A 14323-nucleotide genomic window follows, 5' to 3' on the forward strand; every position below is an offset into this window, starting at 1 on the left:
GTAAGAGAGAAAAAGTCTGTAATCTGCCCAGTTCGTTATACGTGTGTTTAGAGAGAGAGAGAGAGAGAGAGAGAGAGAGAGAGAGACTGTAATCAGTCCATTTCATTGTGTGTGCGTGTATGTGTGTTTGTGTGTGTATGTTTGTCTGCGTAAAAGAGAGAGAGAGAGAGAGAGAGACTGTAATTAGTCCAGCTTATAATTGGAGCTTTTAAATAGGTCAAAGAGATAAAGACACAAACTGTCCGCCTTAACTTTGATATATATACTATATATATATATATATATATATATATATATATATATATATATATATATATATATATGAATAACTTGATCACGAAGTATATAAAACGGGATGCTATGTATAAATAAAGGTTTTTGCGAGTAAAGGGTCGAACTAGATCGAAAGTGCTTGTCTATCCCGCTTTTCATATTTTTCCTTCGTGGCAAAACATATATATATTATATATATATATATATATATATATATATATATAATATATATATATATATATATATATATAAGGAAAAAAGGAAAAATCCTTTCTCTTGAAAGTATTCCAGAAATTAAAGTTTAAAATATACTTTTTTGAAGTACACACGAGATTTTCGATAATAATGCAGTACAGAGTATACAGCATTTTAGTATATACCCTTCAAAATATATTGAGTTCAAACACGATCACTCAACAGCAGTATATTTAACCATAGATGCATTGCTGGAAAATAGGACTGTGACCTTTGAATATGTCGCCCAGATTTTAACACGCCAACCATTAATAGAACGACGAATAAAATGGGTATTACTGATATATTTCGGACTTTAAAATTTGGTCTTTAAAAGAATGAAATAAGAAAATAAAATTTGATATAATTGGGACTTTAAAATTTGGACTTTAAAAAATGAAATAAAAAAATAAAATCTGGACTTTAAAAAAATGAGAAAAAAAAAATCTCTACGCACGGCATAAGAATCACTTTTGGGAACTTGACATTTGATGGACGTTGCAGGTACTGGACCTTTTGGGGAAAGGTTAGTAGGTCCAGGTAAAATTCTCTCTCTCTCTCTCTCTCTCTCTCTCTCTCTCTCTCTCTCTCTCTCTCTCTCTCTCTCTCTCTCTCTCATTATTCATACAGTAGAGCCCATGATATTGGTTATTAAGCTTTCACAAAATAGAACACCGTAATATGGACAAGCGAAACTACAGTGCAATGAATTAAAAGATTTAGAATAGTATGTAGCAAGTAAAGAAATGTATATATAAATAAGAATAAATATCAAAATAAAAGTTCAATTACGAGGAAAATGGGATTGCTTGTACCCTCAGACAATGATAATGGAACACGGATGGGCATCTTTCAGAGGTCCTGGGAATGCCCAAGATTTGGGGTATTTGATCATACGGTGAATAGTTCGCTTCATCAACGATGAATAGGAAGGAGTCTGTAGATGACCCATTGACAACGAACAGCTTTGTGCATGCGTAGTCGAGACAATACCCATTGAAGGAAGGGTACTGTAGAAACCTCAGTTACTATAGGAAGAATAATTCGAAGCTTGGGAAAAATTACTTGTGTATTCATTAAGTCTTTACTGTTTCTTTACTGTTACCTCATTGGACCTATTCCAGGTATATGTAATAATAATAACGTTTATGAAAACTCATTTATTCTCAGCAAAACTTCCAAATAATAAAAAATTTTTAAGCAGTCAAAGATCTTTTTCCTTGCTGTCACGTAAAAGAGAGAGAGAGAGAGAGAGAGAGAGAGAGAGAGAGAGAGAGAGAGAGAGAGAGAGAGAGAGAATAATTATGCATCACAGACTTGATTCATAATTCAGCAATTGCATGAATGGTGTAGTATATCAGTGACATTTGAACATATATATATACTATATATATATATATATATTATATATATATATGTATGTATGTTATGTAGGTGTAGTATGTATGTATGTATGTATGTATGTATGTATGTATGTATATAGTATATATATAATAGTATATATGTATATATACTATTATATATATTATTATAAAATGAGAAGTCTGTTTGTTGAGTAATTGATTAATATGTCCGTACCATTAAATACCATGAAGCAACAAGGTTTGACCCACTAACCTTATTTTTGTTCCTCTCCTCTCAACAGGTCATCGGTGGAGCTGACACAGTCCTCGACACCATCGAGGAAGACGTCGAGGAGGACTCCGGAGCCGAGAGCTCCGGCCACTGGATGTTCTCAGCGGACAACACCGACACCGATTCGGTCATCCACGTGCCCGCCATTCTTGACCTCCGACCTTATCCCGTAGAGGCGGTCAAAGGTAATAGTAATTCCATATTGTTGATTCTGACTATGATAGGTCATTGTGGGATTTATTTATTTATTTATTTATTTATTTATTTATTTTTGTCAATTTGGAAGTATCTTTACTTGGAGGAAACTTGTCGATTGTAATTTTTTTTTTGGAGACACACCAAGTTGCCAATTGTATATCCACACCATAATAAATCATGTCATAAACATGTCGGCTATTTATTGTATACATGTCACAGTCTAGTTAGGAACAAGCCTAGAATGATTCATTCGCAGCTGATGTATAATCGTATGAAATACTGGTCAGAACTACCATTTAAGTCGTTTGAGAAGTGTATGCAATAAGTTACCGACGTGTGCTAATGAGATTTTTAACCGTGGTGTAGATGCAGTATTGCTATTTAGCTAACATATCCTAACATAATCTAATCTAACCTAGCGCCTCAGTGGCGTGATCGGTATGGTCTTGGCCTGCCACCTCGGTGGCAGCAAGTTCGGTTCTCGGGCATTCCACTGAGGGGTGAGAGATGTGTATTTCTGGCGATAGAAGTTCACCCTCGACGTGGTTCGGAAGTCACGTAAAGCCGTTGGTCCCATTGCTGAATAACTGCTGGTTCCATGTAACGTAAAAACCCCATACAAACAAGCTAATCTAACCTTAATTAGGGGGCTTTTGCCCCTGGCTTTCATGGTATTCGTCCTAATGCTTAGTCCCCTCTAAACATTCCTCCGCTTAGTTCCTTCAACGTTGTGTTGCTTAGCTTTGGTGTTGCAATGAAAGCTTTAATACAGATTTTAGAAGCTTGCAATTTTCTATTCGTCGTTTGGGGCTTTTCATTTTTTATTTTTTTATTTTTATTTTTTTATTTTTTTTTTTTTTTACTTTTAATCTCACATTTTCGTGACAAAGTTACATCCTGTTTCACATTAACTTTATCTCATAACGAATATATCATCTCAGTCTGTCTAGTTTTCAGTATTTGTATATTAGGTCAGGGCTTGGACTCTCGTCTCTCTCTCTCTCTCTCTCTCTCTCTCTTCTCTCTCTCTCTCTCGTCTTCTCTCTCTCTCTCTCTCTTCTCTCTCTCTCTCTCTCTCTCTCTCTCTCTCTCTCTCATTTTTATACAGGTGGGTGCAAGTCATATTCATGATCGCAGCAAGAAAAGTAACGGTCACGTTCATGTCCCAGTAGAAAATAAACTCCAGATGTTGTGGTGTAGCTATTTTTGAGAGAGAGAGAGAGAGGAGAGAGAGGAGAGAGAGAGAGAGAGAGAGAGAGAGAGAGAGACTAGAATAAAAAGATTTTTGTGGCCGGGTATTATTTTCATTTTTATTTTTTTGTCTTCTCGGCGTAGAGAAATTTTAATAACTCCATGATGCTACTGCTAGATCAATTAATTATTATACATATATATAATATATATAGATATATATATTATATATATATATATATATATATATATATATGTATATATATGTATACGTATACATATGCATACGTACATACATAAACAAACACTTGTTTTCGTACATAGTCTTTTATTAGAAAACGCATGGAACCAGTGACTATTGTTTTTTTACGTCGGTTTTCAATAAATTTTAAAGGGTTTATAAACTGATGATTAATATTTGCAATGACTTTCCACTCATGTTGATGAAATGAACAAAAAATAAAATCTCATTGTTATTTTCTTAACTGAATTTCATAGTTATACTGTACGCATTTTTCATTATTTTTTATTTTATTTTTCAGTCGTACTAACCACATCGTTGTAAAGGGAATTAGAACAGTATAATTAGTGACCTAACGTTAACCTGACCTACCGCTATTGACAAGTAAGGTTACTAGTGACAGTTTCCACGTCTGTCTGTCCGTCTGTCTGTCAGTCTGTGGGTCCGTCTCGTCTATGTGTGTTTGGGGAATAGTCGGTAAAATTACCGAAAGATTTTTATTGTACGGTTTTGCTGATCCTTTGATTATCTGCAGCTGTTTGTTGTGGGTCAGTTTTTATGAAATTGATTATTATTTTCCTGGACTTAGTAAGTTGTGGTTGATCAAGACGTATTTACTGTATATATATATATATAATATATATATATATATATATATAATCTATATATATTATATATATATATATATATATATATATATATAATATATATATATATATATATTATATATATATATATATAATATATATATATATATATATATATATGGGGTTGTTAATATGTGAAGTTCCCGTAAGAGGGCTTGGGTAGATAAAAGTACATATATGTACACGCGCACATTATGTATAGTCCACCGTAAAATGATTTGTACACATACATATATATATATATATATAATGTTTATACATATTCATACATTCTTATTGTTCATGCATACGTATTCATACTACTTATGAATAGAAGGAAATGGAAATACTACTGAATATTATTGCAACATGAAAACGTCGAAGTACCAGTTGGTTTCCGTTGTGGTCAATTTTCATTCGGAGTTGCCATGTAGTGCCTTTGAGGTTAGCGGCAACAGTATTTCTTTGAATTCTGTTATATTCTCGTTAAATTTTTTTTTTAGTGACTGACCTTTATGTTTTATGTTCTGTGTCGGTTGTATTTTTTTTTTTATTGCATAAAACTAAAGATGACTTATGGACGGAATCACTAATTAGTTACCTCAGTTCAGCGCTGACTTACATGAACGATTTAAATTTCATTTACTTATTTTTTGGGGAAAATGGCTTTTGATTTTTATTTTTACCTTCATTGCTGTTTGATCTGGAGAGAGAGAGAGAGAGAGAGAGAGAGAGAGAGAGAGAGAGAGAGTAAATGATGACATGCAGAGATTAAATATTACAAAATATTTTGAAAAACGGAAGACCATAGAACAGGTACATTACATACTCAGAGATACATAGGCATCTCTCTCTCTCTCTCTCTCTCTCTCTCTCTCTCTCTCTCTCGCTCTCTCTCTTCTTCTTTTCTCTTCTCTCTCTCTCTCCTCTTCTCCTCTCTCTCTCTCTCTCTCTCTCTCTCTCTCTCTCTCTCTCTCTCTCTCAACCGAAGCCGAGTGAAAGGGAGAAGATAGAAGGTAAACTCTGCTGACCGCTCCTCAGTACATTCTTGAGAATAAATTTAGTCCCCTGTGATAGCCCAGCACCCTGTTCCGTGAGAAGTTCCCCCCCCCCCCCACCCCCCCGATCCATTCCCTTACTCACCCCTTTCTTCAGTAAGGAAGATAGTGGAGGACACCGTTACGAGAATCAAAAGGACTTTACAGTGACGTCGAGACTTGAAGGCGTCGACACGTTTTATTTCTAACACCAGGAAAACATAACATTCAGTGACCTCAAGCGCTCGCTTTTACCCGGACGGGAATTAATCCTCTCTCTCTCTCTCTCTCTCTCTCTTCTCTCTCTCTCTCTCTCTCTCTCCATTAGATAGGTGGTTACTATGCTCACTGTTTATGGGTCCGTAAAAAGTTGATGTTCGTTTGTGTTTCCTTTGATGCCTGCTTTACGTAGTTTATATAAGCAGTTAGGTTTTTTTTTTTTTTTTACTGATTGTATGTTTATCCTCTCTCTCTCTCGTCTCTCTCTCTCTTCTCTCTCTCTCTCATATATATATATATATATATATATATATATATATAAATAATGTGTGTGTATATATATATATATATATATGTATATATATATATATATATATATATATATATATATATATTATATACACTGATCTGCAGTTAACAATATACTCCTTGGTTCCGTTATTGTTATGCTATTTTGGGAGTTTTCTTAACAAATTAATAAATAAATATCACTTTGTAGTTTATGTCACCTTAGCGTGCGCGCTTTTCAAATGTATGTAGTAACAGTAGCTCTGTTAGTATGTGTTCATGTCTGTATGTGTGGAATGTGTTGATGATGAATAACAGAATTCTTATTCATCGTTCATTATGATACGGACGGTACGTAAGTACTAATGAGAATATGAAAGTAAACGTGAAGGTCAGTGATGTCAGTACTGCTATCATGTAGTATGCTGGTACTTTAATATGTTGTTATGAAATACAGGCTCTGTGTGAAGGAATTAGTTTTTTTTTCTTCTTTTTCAGGAATGAAATATACTTTTAAAATCGTGCTGTTGGTAGTGGTGTTAAATGATGTTATGTTTATGAATTGACGTTTGTGCTAGTCATCGTCAGAGTAAATAAGAAAGTAAAGCTGTGTTTATGGAAACTACTTTTATAGAATTTAGCTCAACACCGAAGCTTTTCAGTGATAGGGTTAAGTGGTTACGCTGTGCATCTGTTTACCAGTATATATTATATATATATATATATATAGATATATATAGATATATAATATATATATTATAATATATATAACATATTAATATATATTATATATATAGATATATATATATATATATATGTTTGTGTATGTATGTATGTATCATAAAATCCACGTAAGAAGGCGAGTGAAAACCGGGACTTGGAACAAGTACTTTCGTAGTTTATTTTAACATTTTCAAGGTCCACAGGAAATAAAAACATATTTTACAGAGCTTTATATACAAAATTAAGTAGTTGCGGGTATTAGTTACAGTTTTTTATTCGGGTAGCATGTTCTCCAAACACACACACACACACACGCACACACAATACCACACACACACACACACACACATATATAATATATATATATATATATTTATATATATATATATATATATATATATATATATATCGACTTGATTTATCGCGTATTGCAGTGCAGTTAACTTTTACAAATTACGATTAAATATTTAATAACGGTCTAACGCTGTCATAGTTGGCTGCTATTTCACGGTAATAAAACTTTAGGTATAAAACTGTTCATATCTTAATGATTATTGCTTTTGAAGCGATTTCATTTATTTTTCCACTATCCATTTTATGAGTGAGGCTTTTTTTTAATCTTTATGAGCCTTACGTTATTTGTCATTTTTATTACTAAATCATTTTATAGTTTTGTTATCAAACCTCAGTTCATTTCACATATTTTGTGTTTAATTCATTCATAGCCAAATCTCACTGCATTTTGTTTGTGCACATTTTTCTGTGAAAGAAAGTACCTCTGAAGCAATTGCCATTGTGCATTATAAATATCACGTCTTTGTTACCGAAAATGTTTGTTGTTGTTTTTCTGTTGATTTAATTCGGAATACTGGTCTCGTTTGTCTGTATCTCCCTTTACCTTCTGTTTCTTCCTTCAAATTAACACCGTATTCTTTGGAGGCTTGAATTTCAAGTCAGTAGCCTCTATGAGCTTTTTCCATATGAATAGGGATCCTCTTCTGAATAATAATAATAATAATCTCAAGTTAGTGGTCCTCTGTGCTTGTTTCATATGAATAAGGTTTATATACCGAATAATGATAATAATAATAGTCGGAGAAACAAATGCACAGTTATGTAAATGTACATATATTTCAGTTAAAAACAGCAAAGATAGCTTTCGGGAATCTGTACGGTTCCCCTTATCAATCAGATTGATAAGGGGAACCGTACAGATTCCCGAAAGCTATCTTTGCTGTTTTTTAAACTGAAAATATATGTACATTTACATAACTGTAGGATTTGTTTTTCTCCATTTGAAGACTCGTGCTACTATGAGGATTTTTTTAATAATAATAGTAATAATAATAATGATAATAATAATGATTTCAAGTCAGTGGCCCTATGTATTTGTTACATACGAATTACGGTTCATCTTCTGAATAATAATAATAATAATAATATAATAATAATAATAATAATAGTTTCAAGTCAGTCGACCTCTGGTGTTGTTCCATATGAACATTCATCTTATTATAATAATAATAATAATAAAAAATAATAATAATAATAATAATAATAATAATAATAATAATAATAATAATAATAATAATAATGATAATAGTTTCAAGTCAGTCGACCTCTGGTGTTGTTCCATATGAACAGGGTTCATCTCATGAATAATAATAATAATAATAATAATAATAATAATAATAATAATAATAATAATAATAATAATAATAATAACAACGGTATTTGAAATCACAGAGAAGCCATTTAGTCTTGCTTAGTTTCACTTGCAAGTGAATAGTCTTTCCATTGCTCTGTGTTGTGGTTTAGCGGTCCGAACTTCTCTCTTTTTTTTCTCTCTCTTTTTTTCCTTCAATTTTCTTGCAGTTGTGGCTGGTGGTGGGAAGGGGAGAGATGGGGGAGAGGGGGAGAGAAAAGTTACCAGGTGTTCGAACTATAAAGAAAAGTTTTTTGTTCTCTGATTTCCGTTAAATGTTAATTGTTTTTTTATAAAGAATATTTATGTTTTATTGAATGGGCTTTTAAAAATGAGAAAAAAAATTGCGAGTTTGTCATTGTAATGTGAGTTTCCGTTTTCTCTGATAAATATAGCGTGGGAACTTCATTCTTTTTTTCTTTCTTTCTTTTCCTACGGTGGGGCGTCCGTTGGTTTTAGCGATTTATAATTTTTTTGTTTTTTGTTTTTGGCTCCATTGAGTTTTTGATTATCTTATTAATCTTTGTCCTCTTTTCGTTTCTGTCCGCAGAGAGCGAGAGCACAGACAGCGACGGCACCATCGTCACAGAGGAAGACGTTACCGAAAGCGTTTGCCGTCCGGAGGTAGCGAGCAACAGCAGCAGCCGACAGGAAACGGGCGTGACAGAAGGCAATAGTCACGTCGAGGAGGCCCCGGCCAGCCACCACCCCCACCCCCACCCCCACCCCGGGTCTTCCGCTTCTGACGAGGAGGAGGAGGAGGAGAACGATGATTCCGACTTGGGCAGTAGAGGCGTTGAACCGGTGACTGTCGGAGGTGGCCGCGTCGGAAGTCCGACTTATCCTTCGTCGGACGCTGCTGCTAAAGACCACAGCGGGATTCGAAGCCGAAGCGAAAGGGATTCGAACGGCGGCGTCAACGCCGGTGATTGCAAGGGGCGCGGCGGCGGCGGCCTCCCGGCGGGATAACGAGACCACCACCACCACCATGTTGAGTCGATCAGAAGCGACCAGGCTGTTCGAGAAGCGCATCGACGATGTCTTCGACTTCGAAAGTCTGGAGAGTTGCGAAAGTGTCTACGGAGGCAACGACAGCACGGGGTACCCCCTCCAAGGGTGCGCCAGCCCTCTGGCGGCGGGCGAGGAGGTCGTGTTCAATACCTCGGCGACCTCGCAGCCCTTCGCCGACGCCTCCGGCGAGTTGGAGGACGAGATGACACAGGACAAAGTCAATGAAGATGGACTTTTCGTGAAGGATGAGGGAAGATTCAGTTTAAATCAGGTGGCCGAATTATCCTCAAAGGACACTCTCAGGGAAGGATCCGGGCCGCTTCCCACGACACCCACTTCCCACGGTGTCACGCCCGTCCAGATTAAACAGGATCGACGCCCTCGGAGAGAGCCGGGGTGACTGTAGTTTTAGTGAACTCGACAGCATTGCAAACGGTGCACACTGTAACCTCGATCAGACGTACGTTATTGGGAAAAGTGACGGTTTTATAAGGACTGAAATAACGCAGACGGAAAGTGACGGCAAAGAGGGCGAAAGGGCGAGAGACGGGGAGCCCCTGAGTATGGATTTGTTCGGCCTTCCAGTCCGGTGGACGGAGGGCGGAAAGAAAGGGCCAGGCGAAGAAGAAGAAGACCTTACCTGTGTCGAAACACCTGTTGCGCCTTCCACCTGTCTTTCGAGGGACGTTGTTCGAACGGAACACTTAATGACCAATAACAGTGAGAGGAATTGTGAAGATGTGAAGTACGGGGGAGATGATGATGATAATGATGATGAATGTGACGAACTGAAATACGATAGTGACGCGAAATACGACAAGACTTGCGATGAAGAAATACGATCCCTGACCGAGTCGATCAAACTGAAGGAGGGAGAGAGAGCCACCATCTGCTGCAGTGACCGCGACGCGAGTGAAAATGAAATTGCGACAGAGAACGAACGCGCCGTATCGGCGACAGTGAGTGAAGGTGATTTCACCTTCTCTTCAGTTTCCACTCCTCCTCGTCTTGCACTCGGTGAAACGTCGGCGGTTGAAGCCCGCCATTATCAGACCGCCACAGGTAACCTACTAAAGACCTCGACGGACCCTGAGCAGCTCAGTGTGATTGCAGGTGCAGAAGGCGAAGGAGGGGGACCTCTACTGCTGCTGCGCTCCCTTGCAAGCCCCGATCGCAATGGCATCGTCGACAGTGCCTCCAACATGAGAGAAACCAATTCGCTCTCCACCACAGCAGTGGAGAATCATGCGAACTACCACCACCACCACCAGCAATCTCCGCCCTTCGTCGAGGCTCCTCGTAATGACTCTCGACAGACTCAGCCTCGGCTAGTGAAAACGACGAGACATCTAGAGAGCTTCTCTTACTACGAGGGAAGCGTCGTCGACGCCAGATGTCTCGATTATGACAAACAGCAGCATCCAGGAAACGTCGGCCACGACGTCAAAAATGGCCAGCCCTTAGGAGGAGGGGGAGATCTCCCGTCGGGAGACAGCGACGCAGACACGGACAACACCGACGGCGACTACGACGAGGAGGACCACTTCGCAGCCGAGCTGAGCCTCCGAATATCGACAGTGCATTCGGAAGTGAACGGGAAAGGAAGAAGAGGCAAGGATTGCACGTCCTACAGGAACTCGGACATCCTCAGTGCCCTGACCAGCTGTCGAGGGGAGAAGAGGAGGGAGGAGGAAGAGGGGGCGGGGCACGGTGATGCCCCGGGTAGCGTTTCCCCTCTAGCGAGCCAGGATGGAAGTTCGCCCGAGATGCCAGATTCCCTCAGATCCAGCGAGGGCAGAAGTGCCACGCGGTCCATAGAGACTTTGAGTGAAGACAGTGGGTTAGGAGACCGCGACGTTCGCCTGACACCTTCGTCGCCTCTCCCTTCCATATCCGAAGGTGCCACTCGAGGAGTGCCAGTTGTCGTGTCAGCCTCGTCCGCCGCCGCCGCTCGGGGGACACAACAGCAGCAGCAGCAGCTTCTGACCTCCGTGACCGCTCGCCCCAAGAGGCAGGATATTCGTCAAGCGCGTATTGCAAGGGCGCGTTCATGTGGTGATTTGCGTGCGCATTCTGCCTCCTCAGACACCGATACCGAGGAAGACAGCAACATGAGAGGGTGGCACTCCCGCCTCAGGGGAAGAGAGGGCGGGAGAGAGGGCGTCACTGCAGACGAGGGGGTGCACAACGGCGGGATGCATCACGACAGACCTTTCAAATCCAGTTACGCGAATTATCTGCAGCAGCAGTACCACGGTGAGGGAGCAGGTGACGGGCGTAACCCCCCCAGTAACCTCCGCTCCCAACCCCCAGCTCCCTCATCTCGCTACCAGCATCATAACACCCCTGGTTCGCATCCTCTCTCGGAGTCCGACGGCAGCGACAAGGAGGTCAAGTCGAAGTACCGGAGGGTGCGAGAAGCTTCCACCAGCCATTCCAGACCGAGGAGGTACAAGAGTTTGTTGGAATTCCCCAATAGCAGTGAGTACTATAACGATAACGAGCGAGTGCCAAGGGCACCCCATACCCGCTCCTCCAGGAGGCGCCCCCAGCCCATCAGCGTCGATCTGGCGGAGGAATTCCTGAGTCAGGAGAGGCTGGGAACGACCGATCAAAACATTGTCGGGGCAATTCGCACAAGTGACGATAAATTGACTGTCAATAAGAACACTCCTCTCGCGACTGGCAAAGGTGTTGGCATTGAGAATTCGTCATCGTTCTGTCCCATGCCGTCGACCAATCAGATTCCACACGGCGAACCCAAGACCAATGGGGTAGAGGTAGGAGGCGCCTCGCCGCCAGGATCCTCCAAGGGGTCACGGGGTGAAGAAGAGGGGTTGGCAAAGCGTAAGGATGAAGCGACGGCGGATGTGAGGGTGCAGTGTGGATGGCTCCCTGCCTCATCCGCCGATTCCGCTGCCTCTCCGACAGCGCCCTACCCTCATCCTCGTCATCCGCTTGATGCCCTACACCACCAGCAGCTCTCCTACACCCCTCCAGTGCCCAGCCATACCCCGCCTCACCCCCCTACCCAGCGTCAGACCCATCACCAATATAGCTCTTCTTCAAGTTCGTCCGCCCAGTTACCAAATGAGTGCCAACCCGTACGCACCAGCCAGAGTGGAGGAGACGTTGCCATTCATGACCCGATTGCCCCGTGTGACCCAGGCGTTTCCTCCTCCTCCTCCTCCTCTTACCTCTCCGCAAGCAACCAACAGCAGAATTCACATCACTCGCTTCAGCAACAGCCGCCTTTCGTGGTGTCGAGCAAAGCCTCCAACGCCCAGATTCCAAGAGCCGAGGGCGGGGAAGTGATGGAGGAAGTGCCAATCACGAGAGTTCGAACGAAGACGTACGGCAGTCATGGCGAAGTAGAGGTTTACCTGGCCAGGGCGGACAGTGGGCGCCCTCCCCCACACCCAGGTGCTGCTGCCCCGCAACCCGTCCTCACGCCCACGGGAGGCCTTGAAAACAGAACCGGCTCCAGGGGCGTTACCTTTTCCCCTTCCGTGAAAGAGGTGAATTGGAGGGAGAGTTACTACGACGCGGAACCCGAAGGGGAAGATGTCAGTGATTCGGTGAAGAAGTCCAGTGACGTCAGTGAAGTGAAGACGAAAGAAAAGTATGCAGTGAAAACTCCCGTGTCACCAGTGGTTGCAGTTATGCAACAACAACAACAACAACAGGAAGTAGTCCGACCACCTCAGGTTGCTTCCATCCCCACAATGCAGACGAGCAACGATCATGCAACCAGCAAACTCAATGGTGGCTCCTTCGAACCTTCCACCGGGTCGTCGTCAGAAGCCGAGGCCTACGACGAAAGGGGGCAGCCCCTACAGCAGAAGAATCCCTCGGGCCCCATCTGGCAGAGATTTAAGCTTCCCAAAATATCTTCGCCCAAATCACCCCGGCCCAAAATTATGCCCAAGCCCAAAAGCCTCTCCCCTAGGTCATCCGACGCCGAGAATTCCAAATCTACGACCCCGACGCCCCACGAGAGCGGCTCGTCGACGCCTTCCTCCCCGGACAGCAAGCTGAAGAAGGCTCCTCCGAGTCCGAAGTTCTTCACGTGGGGCAGCAAGAGGGAGAAGAAACCGCGTGAAATCACTCGCCCTAAGACGCCTCCTCCACCTGTCCCCCGTGCCTCCCCTCCCCCTCCCTCTCCCTCTCCATCTCCTCTGCCTACTCAGGTGAGTTCTGGGCAAGTAGTGGGAGGAGGCCAGGGGGGCGAGGCAGGTAAACTGGACTCTCCCTCCTCAGTCACTCTCACGGGCTTCCACCGTGAGGGCAGAAGCGATGCTTCTCCTGTCATTGTCAGTGCTAAGAAGAGAGAGGTGGTCGCGAGTGACTCGAATAGAGATGATGTGAGGATCGCTCCCGCTTTGCTCATCGCCAAAAGACAGCAGTTACGCAAAAGTGAGCCTCCGGCAGTGACGAGCACTTCGAGTAGTTATAGCACCAGCAGCAGCGTTAGTAGTAGTAGTGGTGGTAGGGTCAAAGATCAGGAGGAGGAGGAGGAGGGGCGAGACAGACGGAGTCGGTCGGTGTCTTCGTCAGGGGATGACTCTGGAGACGCCCGAGGGACGTCCCCTAGCTCTCGGTCAGCTGTTGCTAAGCCGCCTCTGCCGCCACACCTCCAGCGGCCGACTCAGCAGGCATTCCAGAAAGCCAGACTCCTCAGTGCCCGCAGACATTACTTCAGTCAGGAGCGACAGACGTCCGCCCCCGAGAGAGTGTCGCCTCCCAAGGACAACAAGGACACGACTGACGCCCTAGAGAGCGCCGTTTCTACACCCGCCCGTCCTCCCGCGACGCCTCCTCCAACTCCACCTGTCGTCTCCTCGTACAGGCGCACTACTTCCGCCTCGGGAACAAGCAGCTTTTCCTCCCCGGCATCGAGGGACGCCCTCCCGACGAAGGGCAGCTTCGATACTTCCAAGAA

The 14323-nt window shown here is 42.3% G+C and overlaps 2 protein-coding genes across 11 annotated transcripts in view; both read left to right on the forward strand.

Moving 5' to 3' along the window:
- The window catches only part of LOC135216074 (uncharacterized), a 307218-nt gene extending 297879 nt beyond the window's left edge, over positions 1-9339 (forward strand). For 2 of the 3 annotated variants that reach the window (XM_064251074.1, XM_064251073.1), the window contains 2 exons: positions 2153-2327; positions 8921-9339. In XM_064251074.1, coding sequence (XP_064107144.1) covers positions 2153-2327; positions 8921-9339 — 594 coding nt within the window. Of the gene's footprint in view, positions 1-2152; positions 2328-4073; positions 4157-8920 lie in introns of all 3 variants that reach the window. The other variant, XR_010314800.1, reaches the window with a different exon arrangement.
- A 605-nt stretch (positions 9340-9944) lies between these two features.
- The window catches only part of LOC135216072 (mucin-19-like), a 191499-nt gene continuing 187120 nt past the window's right edge, over positions 9945-14323 (forward strand). For all 8 annotated transcript variants that reach the window (XR_010314798.1, XM_064251066.1, XM_064251067.1 and 5 more), the window contains exon 1: positions 9945-14323. This exon is cut by the window's right edge and continues 649 nt beyond it. Coding sequence is in view for 7 of the 8 variants with exons in the window: in XM_064251066.1 (XP_064107136.1) it covers positions 9945-14323 (4379 nt within the window). In the remaining variant the exon portion in view is untranslated.

Source organism: Macrobrachium nipponense, chromosome 6 (assembly GCF_015104395.2).
Source record: "Macrobrachium nipponense isolate FS-2020 chromosome 6, ASM1510439v2, whole genome shotgun sequence".
NCBI lineage: Eukaryota > Metazoa > Arthropoda > Malacostraca > Decapoda > Palaemonidae > Macrobrachium > Macrobrachium nipponense.